The sequence below is a fragment of the Fusarium flagelliforme genome, assembly GCF_020744385.1.
Source record: "Fusarium flagelliforme strain FIESC 12 MPI-CAGE-AA-0113 chromosome Unknown B0J16scaffold_1, whole genome shotgun sequence".
NCBI lineage: Eukaryota > Fungi > Ascomycota > Sordariomycetes > Hypocreales > Nectriaceae > Fusarium > Fusarium flagelliforme.
In genome coordinates, this window is record NW_025763503.1 from 3,663,716 (window position 1) to 3,684,359 (window position 20,644).

The window sequence follows — 20,644 nt, forward strand, 5'->3', positions numbered from 1 at the left end:
GGGAAGCACCAGGGGCATTTTCATAAACGCGCTCCTGCCAAATGGACCCCGCCCAATGTTTAGCGCTCATAGGGGCAAGACTCCAGCGTTAGCGCTGTACCTAGGCTGCCCACCCTTTCATGGTCAGTGCTTCAGTGGTTGGAAGCCGAAAAGGGACGCCTACCTACCGACCCTTTGTTATCTGAACCTATATATCCATTCGCTTTCAACCTCGAACGTCGCAAACAAACCTCGGGGCTGTGGATAAACTCTGTAAACACAACCCATTTGCCCAAAAGTTCAAAGACTATTTCTTACCGGCTTTTGGAACAGAAATGGCTCTCAATCGAAAGTACGCAGCTCTGCCAGATCTGGTGAGTTTGCTACAAAGAACAAAGCCAAACATCTGATGCTAACTATTTACCCAGGATTCTGCTCCAGATATCTACGAAACTCCTGAACTCACAGATGATAATTCTACGGTTCCCGTAAGCTTTGTCCGAGCAAGACACGCTGCCTTCTTACTTACTCAACGTACAGACGACCGCTGCGCGAACCCACTCGGACGATGACTTCTACGAGCCAGAGGACGAAACACCTGGTATCTCTAGGTCCCGTCTGCGAATAGACGAAGCTCGATCTCGCTTTCTTCCCACGAATGTCGATGCGGATGGGGTGGACTTCTCAGATCGAGTTGACGGGAAACGCAAATCGTACAAAGCCTCTAGCCGAAGACAGCGCATACTACCCGACGGGACACACGAGCTCGGTGATCTCTCGGATGACGACGACGAAGAAAGCTTGGAACGACGAATTACTCGCTTGCAGCGCGAGGTAGAAGAGGCAAAGAATGAATATGCGAAGCGAAAGGCCGAATCTAAGGCGCAGGAAGATGTTGATGCGACTGCCGGCGACGATAGGTTGACTTCCCTTAGCCAAGTGTTGAATGAGATCTCGAAGCCCACAGGTCGTTTGACCTCGATCCGTGTCCCCAAACCGATCGCACCTTCCAGCCCTGAAGAACAACCCGAAATGCCATCGGGAGAGGATGCGACTTACACGGTGACATATGCACCAACATTTGAACAAAGCCACGCTCTAGCCAAGGCTGCTGACTTTGACCGTCGGTTGTTAATGCTGGAGAAAGGCCTGGGTATCAACGCTTCATTGATGTCAGAGGCTAATTCCAACGGTCTTCCTCGCGCCATTCTACCGACCTTGGATTCTATGAACAAGCAAATCTCAACCCTTTCGGAGGCTACTACCGCCAACCTGGACACAATCAGTCGTCGGGTACGAACGTTGGCCCAAGAACAGGACAGACTCAATGACTCCAGGGAAAAGGCGAAATCTTTGAGAGAAGAGCTTGGCCGAAACAGCTCTGCTGTTCAACCCGAAGAATCTGAGCAGGAAGCAAAGATCAACGCACTATACGGCATTCTTCCTACAATTGAGAACCTTACCCCTATACTTCCGCCTCTCTTGGACCGATTGCGATCACTTAGGGCTATTCATGCAGACGCTGCGACTGCCAGTGATACATTGAGTCACATTGAGAAACAGCAGGTGGAGATGGCCGCCGAACTGAAGCAGTGGAACGAAGGACTTGTCAAGATTGAAACTGCTATAAAGGAAGAAAACGTATCTATCGAGAATAATAAGCAGGTCATGGAAGAATGGGTCAAGGACCTTGAAGAGAGAATGGATGAGTTATGATTGATGATGCGTTGGTCAGATACCCTAGCAAATAGACTGAGTCTTTATGGAATTCTTATTGTTCAGTCCCGAAAATGAAGCCCCGGTTGATAGTCGTAGACCTCAGTAGATTGTCAAATCCTTTGTCTTTGTTGGTTCACTGGGAGGGGAACAAAGGAGCATGGATACATCTCATATTAAAGTCCACTTCTCTTTAGAGTTAGAGTCATAATGGGCCATGGCGCCACAACACCAGCCACATGGCTGACAGAGTCGTCGGTCTCACTATTAATCCGCTACCGAAACCAACTGTAGGCGCCTTTCGGCTGGCGGTGGGGTAAGGGCTTTGGCACACGAAAACCCTGACAATCTCACCAAAAAAGTTGTCCCAAACAAGCGTCAATCTACAGCTCACGCCCGCGACCACCGCCCAATCCACCAATTTCCCTACAGTACGGCGACACTCCCGATCCAACGCGCAATTTCACATCCAGCTTACCATCCTTCAGGTCGCAACAATGGACGCCTCCAAGCAGCCCGTCAAGCTCGTCAAGGTCACCCGAGTCCTCGGCCGAACCGGTGCGTTATCTCCCCACGAAGTTTGATATGGTCGAAGGAAATTATCAAAAAATTCGCCATGAGAAGATGGAGTAAATGAACGAATTTCTGACTTGGTTGGATAGGTTCTCGTGGTGGTGTCACCCAGGTCCGCGTTGAGTTCATGGACGACCAGACCCGATCCATCATCCGAAACGTCAAGGGCCCAGGTACGATAATTCTCGAAAATCCCCTCACTTTCTAGGAGGGGTCCAGAGTAAGAATATCAAGAATTGCGAATGCTGACTTGTGACCGAACACAGTCCGTGAGGACGACATCCTCTGCCTCCTCGAGTCCGAGCGTGAGGCCCGACGACTACGATAAATGTGCATTCTGGGGAGCATGGGGTTCTTGGAAGACGGTCAACGACGGATGGTCTATGCATGCTGAGGCGTGCGCGCCTTGTATTGGGACATTGACCTGGAGCTGCACATCACCCTTCTGGCACTCCAGTTTCATTTGTTAGAGGAGTCACACGGACACGGTCTGGGATAACGAAAAATTCCAGAACAGTTCTTCTTCTGCAGCATTGGAATCCGACGAAAAGTGAAATTCATTCTTGTTTCTCTCGCGCACGATTTCCTCTCAAACACTCGTCTCGCACTCTCGAAGCTCAGACAAGAAAACATTTGGAGGATTATACAGTCATCATGTGCTACGAAATTTCAATGACCTTGGTTTCGATATTGACCTAGCAACAGGAGAATTTATGCCTCTTTTTATGACAGCCTGTTCTCCATAACTAACCTCGCTTCGCATCGTGAGTTTCTGATCACGTGCAACTTTTCGACCTCAAATTGGGCGGGGCGGCCAGAGGAAATCTTCTCTTCTTCAACCTTCAACATCTCCCAAGATTCCTCAAAGTTCCAACAACTCTATTGGTAAGTCAACACTTATGTCTGCTTTACACATACCTATTGGGAATGATGCTTTTTAGCATGTATTACCTGAAACATACATTGATGTACCTTTTTATCACCAAGATCTCTGACCCTAACCATTCATTCACTCTTGTTGTCGCACACTTTTCCTGGTCAACTTGACTAACATACAAAAGAAACTCCTAGGTGTAACTCATCCATAATGTCGTCGGTACCCAAGCCACCAGCTGGGCATTTCAACGTTCTCTTCTTTGCCAGCGCCAGTTCCTTTACTGGCAAAGACTATGAAACCTTGCCAGCCACTATGCCGCTCAGCAAGCTCTTCGCCGAGCTCGAGACCAGGTATCCTGGCATCAAAGCCAAGATCCTCGATTCGTGCCTTGTCACTGTCAACCTCGATTATGTAGACTTGCCCAGTGAGGAGGGTGCTGAAGACACGGTGATCCAGGAAGCAGACGAAGTGGCAATTATCCCTCCCGTCAGCTCTGGTTAAAGGATATCGAGTGCCAACCGCAAAAAAATCGCTCAGCCATCGTATTGTGACTCGTATGTTCTGTAGTAGCTCTGTAAAAGGTCACTTCCTAAGGACCTCCATCTGGCCGACTTCCTGGTAGCAACGGCTCATGCTCTCCATGCTGTATCCGTGCCCCGTCCCAGCGATGGTTCTGTCGCTGCCACCAGCCAGTATTCTTGTGATAACGTTGAATCCAGCGGGCGGTTATCACAAGCAGGACCACGAGCAGGACAAAGAACAGGGTTGATACGATGGTGATGATTGCTGTAAGACTCGTTATCGACGAGACTTGACACCCTAGAGGTCGTGACCGAAGTTCCCATCGCTCTGCCCAGTGGGGACAAACGTTCTCATCATATGCTGGCGCAAGTAACGGGATCTTGCTCGTGTTGGGTACACAGGACCATGTCTGTTTTTCATTAGACCGAGTGCGTTACTTCTGGCTCTCGCATGACGAAAGCAATGGGAGCCATACAAAGGGACACCAGCTGCATTGCGAAGTCGCTAGACAACCTTTGCATGTTTGATGCTTCCAGCATCGCCGGAAGCGCTCATCATCAGAGACCCCGCTTGAGGTGAAGTTAGCTCGTAAAGCTTGGATGTCACTATCAGATAGCCATGAAGGGTCCATGATTATCTATGAGCGTGCGGTTTGAAAGAAAGAAGTTCGATACAACTACAATAGCGTTTTGCCAGGCTGTATCAGTTTGGCGGACAAATTGGTCATCATTGAGGATGGGCCAAGAATGAAACTGAGCGGGGAAAGCCATCATCATACATACTGCATCGACGACCCATGCAGCCACACACCATCACATCAAACCTTCATACGAAACTCACTTCTTGTTGATCATCATGGCATTAGCTCTTCTTCGGTCTACACAAGTCCCAGAAGCTCATTCTTCTACCTATAATCACAACAATGTCTGCGTTTCATCCAAGTAAACCATTAGTGCCCAGGCTAATAATGTAACGTTTTGTATAGCATGCTGCAGCGATCAGGACATGGTTCGCTTTCTCATTTGCCTCGACCTTCGTACTTTTTGCTTCACCTCTCTAATCTCTGCTCTTCTTCTCTTTGCCCTCCTCTCCTTGGCATCGCGGGTGGGATTGTTGCCCAAACTTTCAAATGGCGTCAAGTCGGATAAGAACTGTCGAATGTGTAGGCCAGTCTTCTCGCGGATGAACGCATCGATTTGCTCATTACAAGCTGCCGAAGCTGCAATATGCAATCCCCTTAAGACATCACGGTCTAAGATTGCGACTTGGTCATCGTCTTGACTCTTTTCTCGAAGGCTTCTGATCGATGACGTTCTTTTTGGGACGTTCGGCCGGCCAATCTTCCGCCCAGAAAAGCCCCGTGAGCAGACGGTAACATGATTTGGTGAAATAGAAGAACTTCGCTCCTTCTTTACTTCCATGTGTGATGCTTTCCCTTTGCCTTTGTCATTGAAAACCGTCTTTGGTGTAAGTAGTGAGGCATCGGCTTCAGCAAACAGTCTACAATCTTCTTTTTCTGCGGACATCGTAAGGGGTAAGTCACCAGCCTCAACAGACAGGTCGCAATCTTCTTCTATGGATGTTTTTGAAGATTCAGGCTGGGGTAGATCTGGTAAAGACTTTTCGGGTTTCCGGGCTGACTCTGTGCGCTGAGGGACAACGACGTCGGCACTTAGACTGTGGCCGCGTCTCGAGCTGTTGTACACTGGAACGGCATGGCTAGGACTCTTTGGCGGTCGAGTTGATTTGGCATGTGAGCTCTGGTTCTGGTCTCGATCAGGTTTCGTTGCCCGCGATACACGGGTGCGAGTGTCGATTTCTGCGCGGGGCCGATGAATATTCGAGGATGGACCAGCATCTTGTGACGCGATTGATCTTTTCGATACGTTCGAACGGCTGACAGGTGCCTTCGGGGATGAAAAGAAAGCTGCTGTGGTTTGTTTCTGCTTCTGCTTACTATGAGCCGGCCGCGAATATGATTTTGCTACCCGGTTTGCGTGGTCCCTTCGCTGACACGACGTCCTTTTGCCCGGAGAAACCATGTTAAGCCACTCGGGATAAGAATGCATATGACTCCTGGGAACTTTGGATATAGGACCAGTCATTGCTTCTTTCTCGGGGGCTTCAGAGTATAACGGCCTTGGTTTCTGTGCAAGCTGAAAACACTTCTATTTACTCAAATGGCACAGATTTCCAGATTGACATGAAGTACAATGAGTCGCAATTGCATCTGCTACCTTCTTTCGCGAGCGTTCTTCGGCGTCGACCATTGCATACCTCCACTCGTCCATGTCCTCGACGGCAGGGAAAGGAATCTCTATGCTCGAGCTTGGACATCGGGTGGCACTATCCACTTGGGCAAGATGCGGTTGTTTGGGTGATGGTTTTGAAGCTGTGGTTTTCGTAGCTCGAGGTTTACCACGGGGGCTAGGGTGTGTTGCTTGGTCCTTTGAAGTAATAGCTAGCCCAGCAGCTTTGAACTCGGAACGAAAGGGAAGAAGTGCAGCTATGGTTCGGAGGCTTGCACCAGACTGGGGTGGGGTTGGAGTGAATATTGGCAGCTTCCCCTTGGCACCAGACTGCTCAGCATACTGGCAAAGTTCTTGAGTGAAACGATCAAGTGCTTCTTTTTGGCTTGGAGTCCTCGACTCGTTGTCGAGGCTATCGGATGTTGGAGGTACCTTCTTCTTGTGGGTGTACTTTGTTGATGGGGATTCGTCTTTGATTGATAACAACTGCAGCTGTTGCGCAATGTTCCTTGAGATAGCTTCCATGAGTTCATTGTTCACATTGGAGCTATTTTCTGTGGTAGAAGTGCCTCCGAAAACATCTGCACCAAGGACCTGCGATGGCATCGCATACTTATGCATTCCCATTGTTTTGGTGCGGTCTTGGTGAGTTGAAGACAACACTCTTCTTGGAGGCGTCAGGCCATTCATCTCAGAGATATGTAGCGGATTGACAGGTCTGTGTTCGTCTTTCGAGGTTGCCGAGCTAGGCTGTGCGGCACATCCAGAGCTAGTAGAAATGCCAGGTCGTGGCTGTGTATCCCGCTTCAATCGAGAGTGGTTCTGAGTTCCTGGGCCGTTTGTTATAGTTTCCTTTGTGTTAGATGAACCGTTGGAGGAATTTGATGATAGTATGTGAACTGGCGATGAAAGCGGCCGTTGGGTACGGCGTTGGCTTGTCGATGGTCGATGAACTGCACGTACATGCCGTCTTGGCCGGAAGATAACTCGTCCACGGCGTCCTGAGTTGTCGCTGATAGAGCGAGGTGCACGTATGCTGGTTAAGGTTGGAATGTTATTAGAAGCCAAGTTAGATGATATCGCGACCATTATGCGATGCACAAGTTATGCAATTCCCAGATATCTGGGTGGTAAGAAGAGAAGAAAACGACAGAGTGAATTATGGAAGCATGATACAATGAATTGGTGATGGTGATGAAGATGAGGAGAGATTGCCGAGTTATGAGAACCCGAGAACCTATTTGGTGAATTCTCCATTGGAAGGTGTTGTACAGGCGTGACCTCCTGCCGTTTGGGTCACGGTTTGTTTAAGAGGAAAGAGCTGATAGCGTTTATTTGATGTCCTTGATTCCGGGTGATCCATAGACTTCAAGTTGGCGTCGTCCCTTCCGTAAGAGGAATTCAATAGCGGCAAAATCTCGTTTATCGATGCTCAAGTTGCGAGCAAACTCATTCCTATAAGGAGCAAGTGCATGTTAGGAAAGGCCGTACCTTCTGTGAGATGAGTACAAGTAACGGACCTGGCAAAGCTCTCAAAATGTGGCCGAGTAGCCTTTTTTGAAGTATCAATGTCAGTCACGATAATAAATAACCTCGGCATTTGCTCATACCTGTGGTTTCTTTCGGGTTTCTCTTAAGCAATTGCGGTAGAGAGCGAGGACCTCTTTCTGTAGTCCTGAAAGGCGAGCCATATTGAATTGAATTGATTAAGTCTATGATTGAAAAGATGCTCAGTTGAAGGCTAGATGATTGGAGTGAGTGTTGATGTAATTGATGAATTTCAGTGGAATGGAGAAATATGGCGTACATATTGTGGAGACATTATCGCCTCTGAAGATGGGAGCACTAACACGTACAGATCGCAACCTGAAATAAAGAATCATGAAGCATTGTCACTTATAAGTTTATTGCAATCTCTATGATGCACTTCCAACGACATAATGCCCCTCCCCAGAATCTATTGGCTCTGGTGCGAATATACTATCTGCATCACCTTCAACCTCCTCAACCTCCCATTCACTGAGCAGCTTCTCCCTCTCCAATACCACAGCCTCTAGCCACTTCTTCTCAGCTGCCATTCGTCTCACCATTTCCGTCTCCTTCTCTTTGAAAGAATCCTCAAGTCGGTGCTTGGCGCTATACATGAGTTCTTCTCTGTAAGTCCTCTTGTCTTGTAGTTTGACCTCCAAGTTCTTCAGTTGCTCGGCCTTCCACTTCTGCCATGCGTGGTGCTTCTGATCCATACGCTTTCTCAAGTCGAGCATTGCAGTTTCTATCTCTTGGTCTCCATCTTTCTTGTCTTTCCAATAATCTTTGAGTCGCTCGTGATAGGCTTGTTCGAGCTCATTCTCCTCGGATGCTCGGATCTGGAAGTCTTTGTTCAAAGCACATTCCTTCTCTTTCATCTTCTCCGAGCTAGCTGTTGTCAACTCAGATCTTTCCACGTCGTGCTTCTTTTTCATATCGTCTTTTGCAGTCTCGCAGTCGATAGCCATATTCTCGCCCTCTTTTTCCTGGTCAACATCGAGTAATACTTGCTGCAACTCATGCAATTGGTCGAGTAGAATCCGTAGCTCTTGATATTTGATTTCGATATCTCTGCGTCGAATGCTTTCTTGTCTTACCCTTTCTTCAAGCTCACGCTGTCGCCGTTCCTCTTCCAGTCTTTCCTGTTCCTGTCGTAATAGTTCAGCCTTGAGAGCTTCTTCACGCTCAAACTCTTCGATTTGCAGAAGAGCTTGTCGCAGCTCCTCAGCTTCCGCTAGTTCGTTGGCTCTTCTCTCTTCTCTTCGGGCATTTGCTCCATCCTTTACTGCTTGAAGCTCCTCCATTGTGCAGCTGCATGTTCGCCAACGCCTCTCGCATACATAGCAGAACTCGTTCCCGCAGCGACAGGTCATATGCTGGCAAGCCTCTCTGTGCTCAACCAAAGCATGGCATTTGGAACACCTCTTCCAGCCTTCGTCCTCAGCTAGTTGATTTGTAAGGTTCATATCAACGTCTTGTGGGCATTCTTGTCCTGCATGTGCCGGCCCTCGACACATAGTACATGTTCGGTGGGAACGATCGCAAAGGCCCTGACGCCGGCTGGGGTCAATTTTCTTAGGCTTTATCCATAAACTGCAGTTAGGTTCGCTGCAATAAACCCGTTCACTGATGGGCAACTCCCACTCCTTGGAGCGTTCCTCAAACGTCTTCTTGACGTTAGAGGGGATGAATCGCAGGATGATTTTGAGTGGAATCTCGTTCAAACAGCATTTAGGCGGCCATTGCTGCTCGTTCTGGCATGCGGCAGAAACAAGACGGACGAAGCACTCATGGCAATAACTATGACAAGGTACTTTGATGACGTCCTTGGGGTGAAAGTCATCTAGGCAAGACACACATTCACTGCAGCTCATTAGCAAGGAAAAGTGATGAACGAGATCAAGACTCACACTTCTTCGATAGGTTTGGTCTTTGCCGAACGAGTGAGGCTGTCTCTACTACCTTCGACCTCTGCAGCTTCTTTCTGAAGAGTTGCAAGAGCTGCGCCTGTAGCGCTAGTCTCACCTCGTTCATTGCTGCGCTGAAAAAAGCGTCGGAGTGCAACGAGTCGTTTCTTGTTTGCCTTGGCCTCGATCTTTGTAGCAGCAACGCTGGGTCCGAAAGTAGTCAAGAGAATATCAGGTTTGATCTTGGGTATCTCTTTGCTTGTCTCGTCCTCGATAGGTTTCTCGACGGGGATGATAATGGGTAGATACGGTTCCTTGTTCTTACCCTTTTTATTCTCTTGAAGTTCTCGTTTATCCTCGAGTTCTTTCTTCTGGCGATCCTCTTCTGCATTCCTCGCCTTGATATTCTCGATTGATGATTGTAGTATATCGAGGAGAACCTGAGACGTGATGTTGGGAGCCTTTTTCAGAGCACCAGGCGGGTCGTATTTATGCCAGTCAAAGTCAACATCGTCAAGGGCTGGTAAGTTGTTGATGGACCAAGAAACTCGAGGTTTTCTGGTAACCCAAGCAGACTCTAAGTTGTCGAGTATTTCAAAGGGATTCTCATAAAAGTCGATATAATCTTCAGGTCCAAAGGCGCCAGGCATGAGGGGCTGGCCTCGACTTAAGCCAGCCATGCCTATTGGACTTATCTTTGTTGGAGTGTTCACTTTTGAGTGTTTATCTCTGATGTTAACAAAAGTACTAAGTTGTGTATGATTGAAGTGTTGACTGAGTAGATTCTATGGCTGTGCGATAGGATGCTGTGGTATATAATAATAAACAGAACGAACGACTGAGACGTGTCTGAGCCCCAAACAATGCAGTAGTCCGTTGGTAAAGCCTGAAGGATGTTGGTTCGCTGTAAGCTAAATCAAGGTCAATCCTCCTTTGGTTGGTCGGACTGGGCTATGTAAGTCGAGAGATACAGGGGCATGATCAGACTTGAATGCCTAGAAAGGCTTCATTTAGGGGATGATATGACCGAATGTGTCTTATTGCTAACTCAACTAGGCAGTCTCCAAAGGCCAAGTCAGCCCTGGAGGCAGTCCCTAAGGCATGGAGCGAAGCTATCACGCCCTGGAATGCCTTGAGATGGAGCATGGTCTTGGTGAGTATTGGCAACAGACCAATAAAACGTCCCGTATGGTTGCACGCACATATTTCTCAAGTCCTATCTGGACAGTACTGCAAAGGCGGGCGTACAGTACATACAAGTTGCTAACAAAAGTGACCATTAGGAACGGGACCAAGGTTCAGCTGAAGCTTCTAGCGCGTCTTGGGATGTGCGCGTGGTCTTATCGGGAACCAAAAGGGGCAGTGATTGTAGCCTAAAAGAATGAAAGCATATCAACATGATAACAGAATCCTTCATTATACGAGAAACCAGACTGAGTTTATCAATACTAGCTGGGCGTTAGATGAATCCACCAACTTGCATCCAGCCTAGGTACCTACGGATACTGCACAGTACTGGATATCCAATGTGGGCCGTTAGATGCCCTGCAAGCTACCCTGTAGAATCTATAACATGAGTGAGTTTACATCAACATATTTTCGCCCTGGATCTATCACTATTAATATGGAAACGTTATGCCGTGACATGAGTAAGAACACTCTGTATGCTCGGCATTGGGTAATTGAGAAAGTGGGATCAAATCACTGAGAGGACTGTTGAGCACTGAAGGAGCTGCTGGTGGAGGATTGCTCAGTTAATAGCGAAACTTACACTCCTGGTAACTTCAACTGTCCAAATCTCCAACAGATCATCAGTATTTGATATCTCATCCGTATGATGGAGACAGCTATAAAAGGCATAAAACGAAGGCCTTGATTCTTTTCAATATTTTATTTGTCCAGTTCCTTCCTATCCTTTGGGTATTAATCTGATCACGTGCCCGCGACTTGCACAAAAAACCTCTTTCTCAGGCAAATCTAACCACGATATGTAATTCATTGATGGGGCCGAAATTTGTTTACAGCGCATAAGAACATAAAATTTGTTTGTTAAAGCACCTCCTGCATGATGTCGGTCGGCGAAATGGGCGAATCCGCTCAGTGAGTTCCTATCTTATACATCGTCCAGGGTATACCTTTTCTAACATCACGACTTAGTCCACTCAAGATCTTTGATGTTACCAGGAAGCAGGATCGTTTCTTATATGCTCTTGCGCCTATGGTACGATATGGGAAGGTATGCCAAGATTCGATATGTGCTGGATCAGACTGCTAATCTCTCATAGCTTGCCTTTCGACAAACAGTTCACAAGTATGGAGTCGACCTTTGCTGGTCCCCCATGATCCTTGCAAAAGAGTTCAACCGTAGTAGTTTCGCTCGAGATAGTGGTAAGTGACTAAAGGCAAGACTTAAAGCAGAAGCTGATTTTCAAGTGAAGACTTAACTGTCTCTACCCAACCCAACCAACCGCCAACTATCGTCCAGTTCGGCGCAAATCTCCCCCTGGAACTGGCTCGCGCCTCGGCACTCGTTGCTCCTTTCACACAGGGCGTGGACCTCAACTGCGGCTGCCCCCAATCTTGGGCTTGCGCTGAGACGTTAGGCGCTGCTTTGATGAACCACCGTGAACTGGTCCGGGATATGGTTGTCGAGACTAGACAACGGCTGGCAAGTGACGGATGGGGTGTCGGCCTCGAGAAGGACATTGACAGTCCCAAGGGTCGAAGTGTGAGTGTGAAGATCAGAATCCACAATGATCTCAGGTATGTTCTCCCTAGTCCAAAGAATGAATATCGCTCACCCACCAAGGCAAACCATGGACTTTATAGATACCGTGATAGGTCATCCCCAGAACCGCCAGATTGACTGGCTCACTATTCACCCACGGACAAGGTCAACACCATCAACTACCCCGATCAGGGCCGAAGCTCTCGAGATCCTGACAGAAAAGTATTCAAAGACACTCCCCATACTCCTCTCTGGAGACGTCTTTGATCTGTCCACCCTCCCCTTCCAACCAACCATCACCACCAACAATGAAGCCCCTCTCCCCTCTATAGACAAACTCGTTCTCAACGAGAAGAACTCTGCTGTCAACATGCCACGCCCCAGCAACACCCATCTTTCAGGCTTCATGTCCGCCCGTGGCCTCCTTGCCAACCCAGCCATTTGCGCTGGCTACTCAGCCTGTCCGTGGGAAGCCGTCGAGACATTCATGTGCAAAGTGGCACGGGCTCCTGTGCCCTTCAAGCTGGTCCAGCACCACATCATGGAGATGACGGCGCCCGGAATGGGCCCCGATAAGAACTCCCTTCTGGAAAAGAAGGAGCGTGCTGAACTCATGAAGTTGACCAATACCTGTGAGATCATCGACTTTCTCGACGAGAAAATCGACGAGAAAACGGGGAGAGTTGGCGGTATGAGACGAGACCTATGATTATTTCCCGATCGCATCTCACGACGAGTTTGAGACACGGGACATCAAGATCATGGTATCTCATTCAATGTATTCATGACTATAAAACCCACTCTCTGCTATCTGTGCTACAGAGTTCCCCACGATCCGCCTCTTGCACCCACGCTCAAAGACCACTCAATACGCCCTGAATTCCTATCGTTCCCGAGTCATCACGCCTCTGTACAAAGGCTCTAAAATCCATCCTCGATAACTTGCCGCCTCTTGCACCTGTCGCCGCCAATGTCCTGGTCTTTTCACGCAGCGCCTCGGGTCCGACGATAAACAGTGAACCGATCTCTGTAAGCATCTCGACAGCAGAGCTAACCTCCTTTGACGTTGGCCACTCGCGCATCGTGGACACATACTTTGCGATATCCTGCGTCACCATGAGACCACCTGTCGCGTTGACCTGGAACTTCTTGAAGTGCTCAAAGAGAAGCTTGAGAAGCACCAATGCTAATTCGGTGAAGAACTTCTCAGAGTTCTGACCATCGATGGCTTGGCGAGCGAGACGATGAACACGGGCCAGGAATGTGCAGATACTCAAACACGTTTGCGTCTGCAGTGAGTCGAGTTCGACCTCTTTTGGCCGGAAATCCTGCTTTTTCTGGCCCAGCAGTGACTTTGTCACCCAGTTGGACACAACATCAATGGTGCCTTTTATGACGTTGTTTGTCTTCTTTTCAATGTTACTAATGGCCACCCTTTTCTGCGCCTCCATGCTTCGCCTGACTGTTGTGTTTGACTCCGCGAGGCGGATGAGGACGACTGTGATGAATCGATCCATGAGACTTGTAATTGTGACGGCCGGATGAATCGTTGGTAAATATGATAGATCGGGCTCGGTTTTCGTATTTTCTTGCACAGAGATCTGGTCAAGTGCGGCGTCGAGAGTTGTCTCAATGTACACCTGACCCAAACTTGTCAGAAGCAGGTTGAGAAGAGTGTTGACATCCTTGGGAGTATCGGTCTGGGAGCCAAGCTCCAATGTGCGCTGAACGCTCTCGGCCAACCACTTGAGCATACGCTTGGCGTTTGCTATGCTCAAGGCACCATCTTCTTCTGAGACCTCGATTTCATTCTTGTTGTCCTTATCCTTCTCCTGGACGCCGGCAACGCGCAGCATCATGCGCTTTTGTGTGGTCGTAAGCTCCGAGGAGTCAAGACGCTCGATATAGGCGTCCTTTGCTGATGCAATCAGCTGCGTACCCTGCTGGGCAAGAGATGCCATAAAGCCAGTGGGTGCCTTCTTCCGTCTAGAATGGTATATACTGTACTTGAACAGCAGAGAGCTGTACATTTCTTCTAAACTCTTTCGTTCCCGCTCGATGTACGAGTTGCCAATCATATATGGCACAAAAAGCTCTTCCATCTGCTGGTCGAGAGTATGTGCTATTTGGGCCGAGCATGGCTCGGGGTTTTCTGTTAAGCCATGGGACTTCAGGTCCTCGACTAGGGATCCGAGATAAGTTCTCGACGAGTGCAAGGCTCTGAGGAAAGCCAGTGAAGAGATCTTTAGAGTTTCATCCAATACCATTTCGAGCCTCTGTTGGATTGACTGCTGAAATATTCGTTGAATGAACTTGATAAGCACTGTTTCGTAGTATGGGAAAATAAGCTTGATCTGGTTCGACTCGTCCTGCATGACGATCTTGATCTCGTCCAGCAGGTTTTGTAAGCTTGGCTCTACCGTCGGTGGCTCTGAGTCGGGATCTGCCAGCTGTTCCCAGGTGTCACTGTCCACTTGGACCTCATCGGCGAGGAGTTGATCGCGGTCCAAGAAGAAAGCATGCTGGTTGACAAAGGTCGCGATAACACTGGCGCCGCCGTTGAAGTCGTATAGAACCTTTGCGCATTCCATCATGTCGCCATAGTTGCCCTTCTTGTTACTGTTTTCGAATTGCTGTAAAAGATCCTGTTCGAGCGTTTCACAGAACTTCTCCAATACCTCTCTGGTGTTATGTAGTCTCACGTTGCCCACGACGCCGTTCGTGGTTCCGCCATTTCTCAAGCTGTTTGTTTGACCCCATGATGCCGGATCCAATCGTTGACTGATGCGCATAAGTTGTCGAACGATCATGGCGCATCGCACTTTGTGTTCAGAACCGGCCTGCCTTTGGACATCTTGTAACAGCGAGAGCTTTCCCGTCTCACTGACTTCTGTCCAGCACTGAATTAAAAATATGGCGTCGTTGGCTCGTCTTCGCTTCTTGTCCAAATCCTCGAGCTTCTCTCCAATCTGCAGTGCAACATTGCCACCAGCGTGGGAATTGACGCCAATTCCGTTCTTGTATGAATGTTCCTGGTTGAGAGAGAGATCGAGCTGTTCGAATGCCCTCATAGATTCGTCGAGCTTCTGGCCTAGTGTTTCGAGAGTTGAGTCGTGAGCTACCTCTGCGCGGCGCACATGCGACATGAGCTCCGACTCCTTCTCCTGGAGCTCAGCTCCAAGAGAACCAAGTTGATCGAGTGCATCTAGGACGTTGAGTCAGCATGGTTGGCTCTATATCGGCCTGGCAAAGAGTGTCCGCCGTACTTTCAAATGTTCGAATCAGGGGTTTGGGATCGAAGGGCGTTTGCGCATTGCCAGATCGTCGGTTCGAGGGTACGGCGCTCTCAGCAAGACTGTCGACAAAGTCACGCACTATAAAGTCCTTGTTGGAGAAGTCGTCGAGAGTAAAGTTCGGTCCTCTTGGGAAGAGACTCGTCTGACCGGAACCAGCGCGATCCATGTTGTTGATGCTGTCGAGAATCGAGGCGCTACATATGGAGAGGGATCATCGACGGTTGATACGTGTGGTATGGAGGGTTGTACGTAGTTCGAATTCGAGATGGAGTGAGGCTGCAACATAAATCATTTGCCAAGTCACGTCGTCGATCAAGTCTGGTTGGCGCTCATGGAGTGGCCATGATATTCAGACGAGAGGTAGGTAGAGGTAGAGGTGAGGTTAGGTTGGGATACCTTACCTCAATCGAAGGTAGGCATTGGCTGCCCGCTATTATCACAGGGCAGCTTCAGAGGCTCAGCTACAGCGCCAGCGCCCAGCCCCGCTATCAGCTATCTAGGTTCAGTGGACGAGCTGAGCCACACGCACGTACGTGAGGTTAACCAAGAAGCCAAGAGCTCCAGTGGAGAAGCGACGTAACTCATCTCGCACCGCCACGACTTTTTCCTTGCCTGTCTTCCACTGATAGACACGTCTACCCACCCTTCCTTGTCAGGCTCCATCAACTTATAAGCCTGCCCATCCCCGGTTGTAGCGCGATCGCAAATCCCGATCTCGAGTGTTTATTCAACTTGGCAGTTTGTCGCATAGACTCGACCAGTCCAGAGACATCTTTGCAACCCAGCAGCTTGTTAGACAGCCTCGAGGCTGCACATTTACCATCATGCCCATCATGACGACTCGCGATCGTCTGGCCTACAGAGCCGACGAATCCAAGGAACATGGCCTTTTGTCTGAACAGGAGAGGGAAAGGATGCTCAAGGTACAATCAAAGCAGCGCGTGAGACTATAATTAGTTTAAACTGACAATTGCAGTCCTATCTCCCCAAACCTAACGACCCCCCATCGACTGCTTCGGTATCTCGACCTCAACGAAGATCGCGGTTAGGACTCCGTCGCTTTCTCCTCAACCAAATCCATGTCCTCGTCTTTGTCGTTTTGCACGGGATCTTCTCTCTCTACATCAAGTTGCGCCAGACATGGAACCTTGTGCGCTACCAGTTCTCATCCGTCGTCAAATATCACCATGGCACACCGCAATATATTAAGAAGGACTTGAAGGGCCTATCTAAGAAACCCAAGCACCTTAGTGTTATTCTAAAGCTCGAGGAGAACCATCGCACGAAGGCCGATGTCGAGCGACTCCTTGATGAGGTAGCCGAGATTGCGACATGGTGCGCTTGTGCCGAGATTCCGATGCTCTCTGTGTACGAGAAGACAGGTATGTTTTGACATGTGATATTGTCCGATTTATACTAACAAAAAACAGGAATTCTCAAAAAGCATATGCCTCGAGTCTACGATGCTGTTAGCCAAAAGTTCGCGTTCTACTTTGGCCCTGAACATCCTGGCCTTACTGTTACATCACCCCACAAGGAAGACCTACCAGAGGCCTTTGGCAAGAAGCCTAGGGAGCATCTTCGCCTGCACCTCATCTCCGAGCAAGATGGTCGTGAATCCATGGTTGACCTCACCCGTACCCTGGCCGAGATGTCTCAGAGAGGCAAGCTCTCTCCTCGCGACATCTCCACTGAGTTGATTGATGCTGAGCTTTCTGAGGGTATCATGACTGAGCCTGATCTGTTGCTTACTTTTGGCCCTTACCTCGAGCTATCAGGATACCCTCCTTGGCAGATCAGATTGACTGAGATCTTCTGTCTCCAGGACAATGAGAGGGTTGGCTATCAGGTCTTCCTCAAGGCGCTGCAACACTATGGCAGGGCCCAGATGCGCCTCGGTAAATAAATGCTCATATATGTAGTTTCTTTGTCGCCATCTTCGTTTGCGTTTAGAATAACTATATCCTATCTCACGATTTCCAGACCAGCATCTCTCTGGCCTCCCTATTCCATTTATACACTGGACCTGTCCCAACATTGTAGTTGTAGTAATTCTCCGTCCCTCCTTTAACCATTGCTCTTCGAAAAGTGATATTGATCCTTCCGCCATCTTCCTGATTCTTTCCTGTTCTCTTTGGTATCGAGTGCAGCCAGTTCGATTGTGTTCTGCCTCTCATCAAAACCATGTCGCCGCTTCCTAGCGGCAACTTTAACGGTTTCGTGCTCGCAGCAGGAGGGTCCACGGAGTTTGGTGGCGGTGGCTTATGTTTCATGAGAAAGTCACGTCGTGCTCCGAGTGAAAAGGAGGCAATGGCGGGATCCCGACCCAGGAATTGCTCATCGTCACTGTGGAAGCTGATGCTGTCGGAACCAGAGGCATAATAGTTGACAAGGCAGAAGTTGTACTCGCATCCTGTAGCCAGCTCAGTCCGACGGCGAAGCTCTTGGAGACATTTCGGAATAGGTCTAGGAGGATAGTTGGCATATCGCTTATCTAAAGCTCTGGAACCAGTGTTGGCATCTACAGGCAGGCCTTTGTCGTTGAACCTAGAGGTTTCGTCGAGGCCAAATACAGTTGTCCATCTGTTCTATCATCAGCAATAGAACACCGGAAAGTCTAATCGTTCTTACCTTGGCGTTCGTATTTGAGTTTCTATTCCACCCCGTTTGATCTTATACTCAACTCTGTAGAAGGGAAGTTCTGCTCGTAGAAACTCGAAAAGCCTTCGAGATACAGAAGTTGTTATGAAGGGTTCAAAGTACAAGAGATCCAGGTCAGGCTGGTCATTGATTTCTCTGCCAGGTTGATCTGGTAGAGTGGCCAGCTCCTTGCTGAGGGAGGCTGGTAGGTCCTTGATAGGATGAGGGTAGAACTGGTGTTTTGAATATGTAGGCTAAGACTGATGTTAACATATGAAATCGTCACTAATATCAAATTTCTTACTTCTTCTGAATCGTGGTCACTAGGAGTGATTGCTCCAAGTTCTGTTTTGGGTTTCTTCACTGTAGGGCTGAAGAAGGCATCAAGGGTGCGCTTCTTAGACATGATGATAGAGTGGACAGGTTAAAGTTTTCAAATGGCGATTTAAGGTACAAAGAAGATAAAAGGATCTTTTCTGAGTTACTATGTACGAAACACCAATTCTTAACCGTGAATATGTAGTAGTTATCTTGAAAGTCGTGACATCACCTTCAAACTCCCAGCCTTGCGTCTAAGTCAAACTGTGGCGTTCGTCTGTGGCGGTGCACAAAAGTATTCCAGATTCTGCAAAGTGCAAGCCCTAAACTCAGTCCAAACCAGCCTCACTTTCTCTCAGGCAGGGACCCTTGTTTGACTCATGTCAGGTCCGTCAAAGTCAGTGCATTTTCGTCAAAAATTCATCGATATCTGAGGAGCAAGGCTTCACTATGGATGTTAGTCTCAACCCCTGTCACTGTAAATTAATAGACAGAAATACCATCATGGAAATAATCAGAAACTAATGACTCTTGGAAAATATTCAGAAAAACTCTCAACTACGAGACATGAACCTATTCCGAGCACCGGCTGCTCGTGCAGCAAAGACTCTCGATAGGTCAGTGTTTGCAAAGACACTCAATGCTACCGCGGCGTCTATCAAAGAGAACAAGCTCCTTTCCAAGTATCGTAAAGAACTTGAAAAGACAAATGAGGTTCTCTTTATGGAGAGATTCAACCCTATCCTGCCCGACCCTGACCCTTCGCTTGCTTCTCAAGGTAAGAAGTGTATAGTATTGGCTCCTCAGATCAAGTCTACTTGTAAGTGGCAACACCCTTATATGAGATACTGGCGAAAGATACTGATAAAGAGATAATAGCTCCCGAGACATGGAGTCCCATTTTGCAAGAAGCCGCCAAAGTTGGTGATATTAAGGTTATCCCTTATGATATTGATATCGGTTACGAGTTCTGGACCTACAGTGAGTCAAAGGCCCTGTGATCTCACATGCAGGAGGCTGACAAGAGCCAGTGGATGTCATGAGATCGATTCTTCCTGAAGAACTACACGAGGAGATCCCAAGTGGTTTCAACACAGTAGGACACGTTGGTATGTTTTCGAGTCCTCATCAGAGCCAGCAGAATCCATACTTACAAGATAGCCCACCTCAACATTCGAGATCAGTACCTGCCCTACAAGAACATCATCGCCCAGGTACTTCTTGACAAGAACCCTCACATCAAGACCGTTATCAACAAGATCGATAATGTCGGCTCAGAGAACGAGTTCAGAACCTTTGCCTACGAAGTCCTTGGAGGTCCTGATGACCTGAACGTTGAAGTCAGCGAGGCTGGTTGCGTCTTCAAGTTTGATTACTCCAAGGTATACTGGAACAGCAAGCTCGATACAGAGCACAAGAGAATCGCAGGCTTGTTCAAGCCAGGTGAGGTTGTGGCAGATGTCATGGCTGGTATTGGGCCATTTGCTGTTCCAGCTGGTAAGAAGGGTGTCTTTGTCTGGGCCAACGACAAGAACCCGGAGAGTTACCGTTACCTTGAGGACGCAATCCGCAGGAACAAGGTGAGCTCATCATTAGTCTCGTCCCATCATGACTTGATGTTAATTCTTGATTGCAGGTTTCGGAATTCGTGAAGCCTTTCAATTACGATGGCCACGACTTCATCCGCACATCCGCAGATCTTGTTCTGGAAGCTCACAAGCGAGGCGACTGTGCAGTTGTCAAACCTCCAAGACCATCAAGAAAGTCTACAGCGCCGCCTCCGGAGCCTGTCCGAGTGCCCGTGCCACCAACCATTTCTCACTTTGTCATGAACCTTCCCGCATCCGCCATTGAGTTTACTCACAACTACCGGGGTCTGTACCATGGTCATGAGGAGCTCTTTGAGCCTCACACCGAGACCAAGCTACCCATGGTGCACGTCCATTGTTTCTCGGTCAAGGCCGATGATGAGACACCATTGAACGACGTCTGCGAACGCATACGTAAAGAGATTGGTGTTTTGCTCAAGCCTGGCGACCCCGAAAAAGAAGGCGAAGTCCTCGTCTACGATGTACGAGACGTTGCGCCTGCAAAGAGAATGTTCTGCGCTTCGTTCCGCCTACCGCGTGAGGTTGCCTTTGCTGAGAGGGCTTAGACGGGTCGGACGATGTCGATATCTCCGGCATTTGTCGGGCCCCGGGTGGAACGGTCGGCCGGGCGGACGGCCGGAGGGCTAAAGCCTATTACCTTGCACAGCTGCTGTACGATGCTATGCTGTGCTGTAACGTATTCGTACTGCAGTAGGATATTAA

At 48.6% G+C, this 20,644-nt stretch overlaps 11 protein-coding genes across 11 annotated transcripts; 5 read left to right on the forward strand and 6 right to left on the reverse strand.

Annotated features, from left to right (window-relative positions):
• The first annotated feature begins 82 nt into the window (after positions 1–82).
• B0J16DRAFT_328365 (Dynamitin-domain-containing protein) lies at positions 83–1,854 on the forward strand. Its single transcript, XM_046126225.1, has 4 exons — positions 83–113; positions 163–353; positions 408–467; positions 520–1,854. The coding sequence occupies exons 2-4, from the start codon at positions 315–317 to the stop codon at positions 1,693–1,695; spliced, it is 1,275 nt and encodes a 424-aa protein (XP_045989153.1). The 5' UTR covers positions 83–113; positions 163–314; the 3' UTR covers positions 1,696–1,854.
• A 338-nt stretch (positions 1,855–2,192) lies between these two features.
• Positions 2,193–3,646, forward strand: B0J16DRAFT_377966 (ribosomal protein S28e-domain-containing protein; the record flags this gene model as incomplete). Its single annotated transcript, XM_046130885.1, has 4 exons — positions 2,193–2,253; positions 2,358–2,441; positions 2,535–2,573; positions 3,330–3,646. 4 exons carry the CDS (start codon positions 2,193–2,195, stop codon positions 3,644–3,646), a joined length of 501 nt encoding a protein of 166 aa, XP_045989154.1.
• A 44-nt stretch (positions 3,647–3,690) lies between these two features.
• On the reverse strand, positions 3,691–4,407 carry B0J16DRAFT_21060 (uncharacterized protein). The gene is made up of 2 exons (XM_046122993.1): positions 4,143–4,407; positions 3,691–4,076 (listed from the first exon to the last, which is right to left on the reverse strand). Exons 1-2 carry the CDS (start codon positions 4,296–4,298, stop codon positions 3,735–3,737), a joined length of 498 nt encoding a protein of 165 aa, XP_045989155.1. The 5' UTR covers positions 4,299–4,407; the 3' UTR covers positions 3,691–3,734.
• A 1-nt stretch (position 4,408) lies between these two features.
• B0J16DRAFT_391288 (uncharacterized protein) lies at positions 4,409–7,005 on the reverse strand (the record flags this gene model as incomplete). Its single annotated transcript, XM_046131929.1, has 2 exons — positions 4,409–5,823; positions 5,905–7,005. The coding sequence occupies 2 exons, from the start codon at positions 7,003–7,005 to the stop codon at positions 4,666–4,668; spliced, it is 2,259 nt and encodes a 752-aa protein (XP_045989156.1). The 3' UTR covers positions 4,409–4,665.
• A 121-nt stretch (positions 7,006–7,126) lies between these two features.
• B0J16DRAFT_21010 (uncharacterized protein) lies at positions 7,127–7,658 on the reverse strand. The gene is made up of 3 exons (XM_046122992.1): positions 7,527–7,658; positions 7,437–7,468; positions 7,127–7,371 (listed from the first exon to the last, which is right to left on the reverse strand). Exons 1-3 carry the CDS (start codon positions 7,605–7,607, stop codon positions 7,248–7,250), a joined length of 237 nt encoding a protein of 78 aa, XP_045989157.1. The 5' UTR covers positions 7,608–7,658; the 3' UTR covers positions 7,127–7,247.
• Positions 7,659–7,832: 174 nt separating this feature from the next.
• B0J16DRAFT_377969 (uncharacterized protein) lies at positions 7,833–10,000 on the reverse strand (the record flags this gene model as incomplete). Its single annotated transcript, XM_046130886.1, has 2 exons — positions 7,833–9,306; positions 9,354–10,000. The coding sequence occupies 2 exons, from the start codon at positions 9,998–10,000 to the stop codon at positions 7,833–7,835; spliced, it is 2,121 nt and encodes a 706-aa protein (XP_045989158.1).
• Positions 10,001–11,380: 1,380 nt separating this feature from the next.
• B0J16DRAFT_21129 (uncharacterized protein) lies at positions 11,381–12,860 on the forward strand. The gene is made up of 5 exons (XM_046122994.1): positions 11,381–11,450; positions 11,508–11,586; positions 11,636–11,738; positions 11,789–12,113; positions 12,160–12,860. The coding sequence occupies exons 1-5, from the start codon at positions 11,416–11,418 to the stop codon at positions 12,785–12,787; spliced, it is 1,170 nt and encodes a 389-aa protein (XP_045989159.1). The 5' UTR covers positions 11,381–11,415; the 3' UTR covers positions 12,788–12,860.
• On the reverse strand, positions 12,860–15,755 carry B0J16DRAFT_21132 (exocyst complex component Sec10-like protein). The gene is made up of 2 exons (XM_046122995.1): positions 15,345–15,755; positions 12,860–15,283 (listed from the first exon to the last, which is right to left on the reverse strand). Exons 1-2 carry the CDS (start codon positions 15,538–15,540, stop codon positions 12,933–12,935), a joined length of 2,547 nt encoding a protein of 848 aa, XP_045989160.1. The 5' UTR covers positions 15,541–15,755; the 3' UTR covers positions 12,860–12,932.
• Positions 15,756–16,076: 321 nt separating this feature from the next.
• B0J16DRAFT_21144 (Decaprenyl diphosphate synthase-like protein) lies at positions 16,077–17,462 on the forward strand. Its single transcript, XM_046122996.1, has 3 exons — positions 16,077–16,297; positions 16,351–16,756; positions 16,805–17,462. The coding sequence occupies exons 1-3, from the start codon at positions 16,199–16,201 to the stop codon at positions 17,278–17,280; spliced, it is 981 nt and encodes a 326-aa protein (XP_045989161.1). The 5' UTR covers positions 16,077–16,198; the 3' UTR covers positions 17,281–17,462.
• Positions 17,313–18,528, reverse strand: B0J16DRAFT_21154 (uncharacterized protein). The gene is made up of 3 exons (XM_046122997.1): positions 18,319–18,528; positions 18,006–18,268; positions 17,313–17,957 (listed from the first exon to the last, which is right to left on the reverse strand). The coding sequence occupies exons 1-3, from the start codon at positions 18,418–18,420 to the stop codon at positions 17,345–17,347; spliced, it is 978 nt and encodes a 325-aa protein (XP_045989162.1). The 5' UTR covers positions 18,421–18,528; the 3' UTR covers positions 17,313–17,344.
• A 148-nt stretch (positions 18,529–18,676) lies between these two features.
• Positions 18,677–20,586, forward strand: B0J16DRAFT_21188 (Met-10+ like-protein-domain-containing protein). The gene is made up of 6 exons (XM_046122998.1): positions 18,677–18,788; positions 18,879–19,152; positions 19,212–19,313; positions 19,364–19,441; positions 19,494–19,912; positions 19,969–20,586. Exons 1-6 carry the CDS (start codon positions 18,783–18,785, stop codon positions 20,485–20,487), a joined length of 1,398 nt encoding a protein of 465 aa, XP_045989163.1. The 5' UTR covers positions 18,677–18,782; the 3' UTR covers positions 20,488–20,586.
• Positions 20,587–20,644: the final 58 nt, after the last annotated feature.

Bases quoted from the DNA above. Each gene is read 5' to 3' on its own strand.
- B0J16DRAFT_21060 (XM_046122993.1), bottom strand. From the start codon at position 4,298: ATGGACCCTTCATGGCTATCTGATAGTGACATCCAAGCTTTACGAGCT. The intron at 4,077-4,142 runs GTATGGCTCCCA...AATGAAAAACAG, and splicing joins AATGCAGCTGGTGTCCCTTT to ACATGGTCCTGTGTACCCAA.
- B0J16DRAFT_21010 (XM_046122992.1), bottom strand. From the start codon at position 7,607: ATGGCTCGCCTTTCAGGACTACAGAAAGAGGTCCTCGCTCTCTACCGC. The intron at 7,469-7,526 runs GTATGAGCAAAT...ACTTCAAAAAAG, and splicing joins AAACCCGAAAGAAACCACAG to GCTACTCGGCCACATTTTGA. The intron at 7,372-7,436 runs GTCCGTTACTTG...TGCTCCTTATAG, and splicing joins CATTTTGAGAGCTTTGCCAG to GAATGAGTTTGCTCGCAACT.
- B0J16DRAFT_21188 (XM_046122998.1), top strand. The intron at 19,153-19,211 runs GTAAGTGGCAAC...AAGAGATAATAG, and splicing joins TCCTCAGATCAAGTCTACTT to CTCCCGAGACATGGAGTCCC. The intron at 19,442-19,493 runs GTATGTTTTCGA...CTTACAAGATAG, and splicing joins CAACACAGTAGGACACGTTG to CCCACCTCAACATTCGAGAT.
- B0J16DRAFT_21132 (XM_046122995.1), bottom strand. From the start codon at position 15,540: ATGGATCGCGCTGGTTCCGGTCAGACGAGTCTCTTCCCAAGAGGACCG. The intron at 15,284-15,344 runs GTACGGCGGACA...TCAACGTCCTAG, and splicing joins CCTGATTCGAACATTTGAAA to ATGCACTCGATCAACTTGGT.
- B0J16DRAFT_21154 (XM_046122997.1), bottom strand. From the start codon at position 18,420: ATGTCTAAGAAGCGCACCCTTGATGCCTTCTTCAGCCCTACAGTGAAG. The intron at 18,269-18,318 runs GTAAGAAATTTG...CATCAGTCTTAG, and splicing joins GTGACCACGATTCAGAAGAA to CCTACATATTCAAAACACCA. The intron at 17,958-18,005 runs GTAAGAACGATT...ATGATAGAACAG, and splicing joins ACTCAAATACGAACGCCAAG to ATGGACAACTGTATTTGGCC.
- B0J16DRAFT_328365 (XM_046126225.1), top strand. From the start codon at position 315: ATGGCTCTCAATCGAAAGTACGCAGCTCTGCCAGATCTG. The intron at 354-407 runs GTGAGTTTGCTA...CTATTTACCCAG, and splicing joins ACGCAGCTCTGCCAGATCTG to GATTCTGCTCCAGATATCTA. The intron at 468-519 runs GTAAGCTTTGTC...CTCAACGTACAG, and splicing joins ATGATAATTCTACGGTTCCC to ACGACCGCTGCGCGAACCCA.
- B0J16DRAFT_21129 (XM_046122994.1), top strand. From the start codon at position 11,416: ATGATGTCGGTCGGCGAAATGGGCGAATCCGCTCA. The intron at 11,451-11,507 runs GTGAGTTCCTAT...ATCACGACTTAG, and splicing joins GAAATGGGCGAATCCGCTCA to TCCACTCAAGATCTTTGATG. The intron at 11,587-11,635 runs GTATGCCAAGAT...AATCTCTCATAG, and splicing joins CTATGGTACGATATGGGAAG to CTTGCCTTTCGACAAACAGT.
- B0J16DRAFT_21144 (XM_046122996.1), top strand. From the start codon at position 16,199: ATGCCCATCATGACGACTCGCGATCGTCTGGCCTACAGAGCCGACGAA. The intron at 16,298-16,350 runs GTACAATCAAAG...TGACAATTGCAG, and splicing joins AGAGGGAAAGGATGCTCAAG to TCCTATCTCCCCAAACCTAA. The intron at 16,757-16,804 runs GTATGTTTTGAC...AACAAAAAACAG, and splicing joins CTCTGTGTACGAGAAGACAG to GAATTCTCAAAAAGCATATG.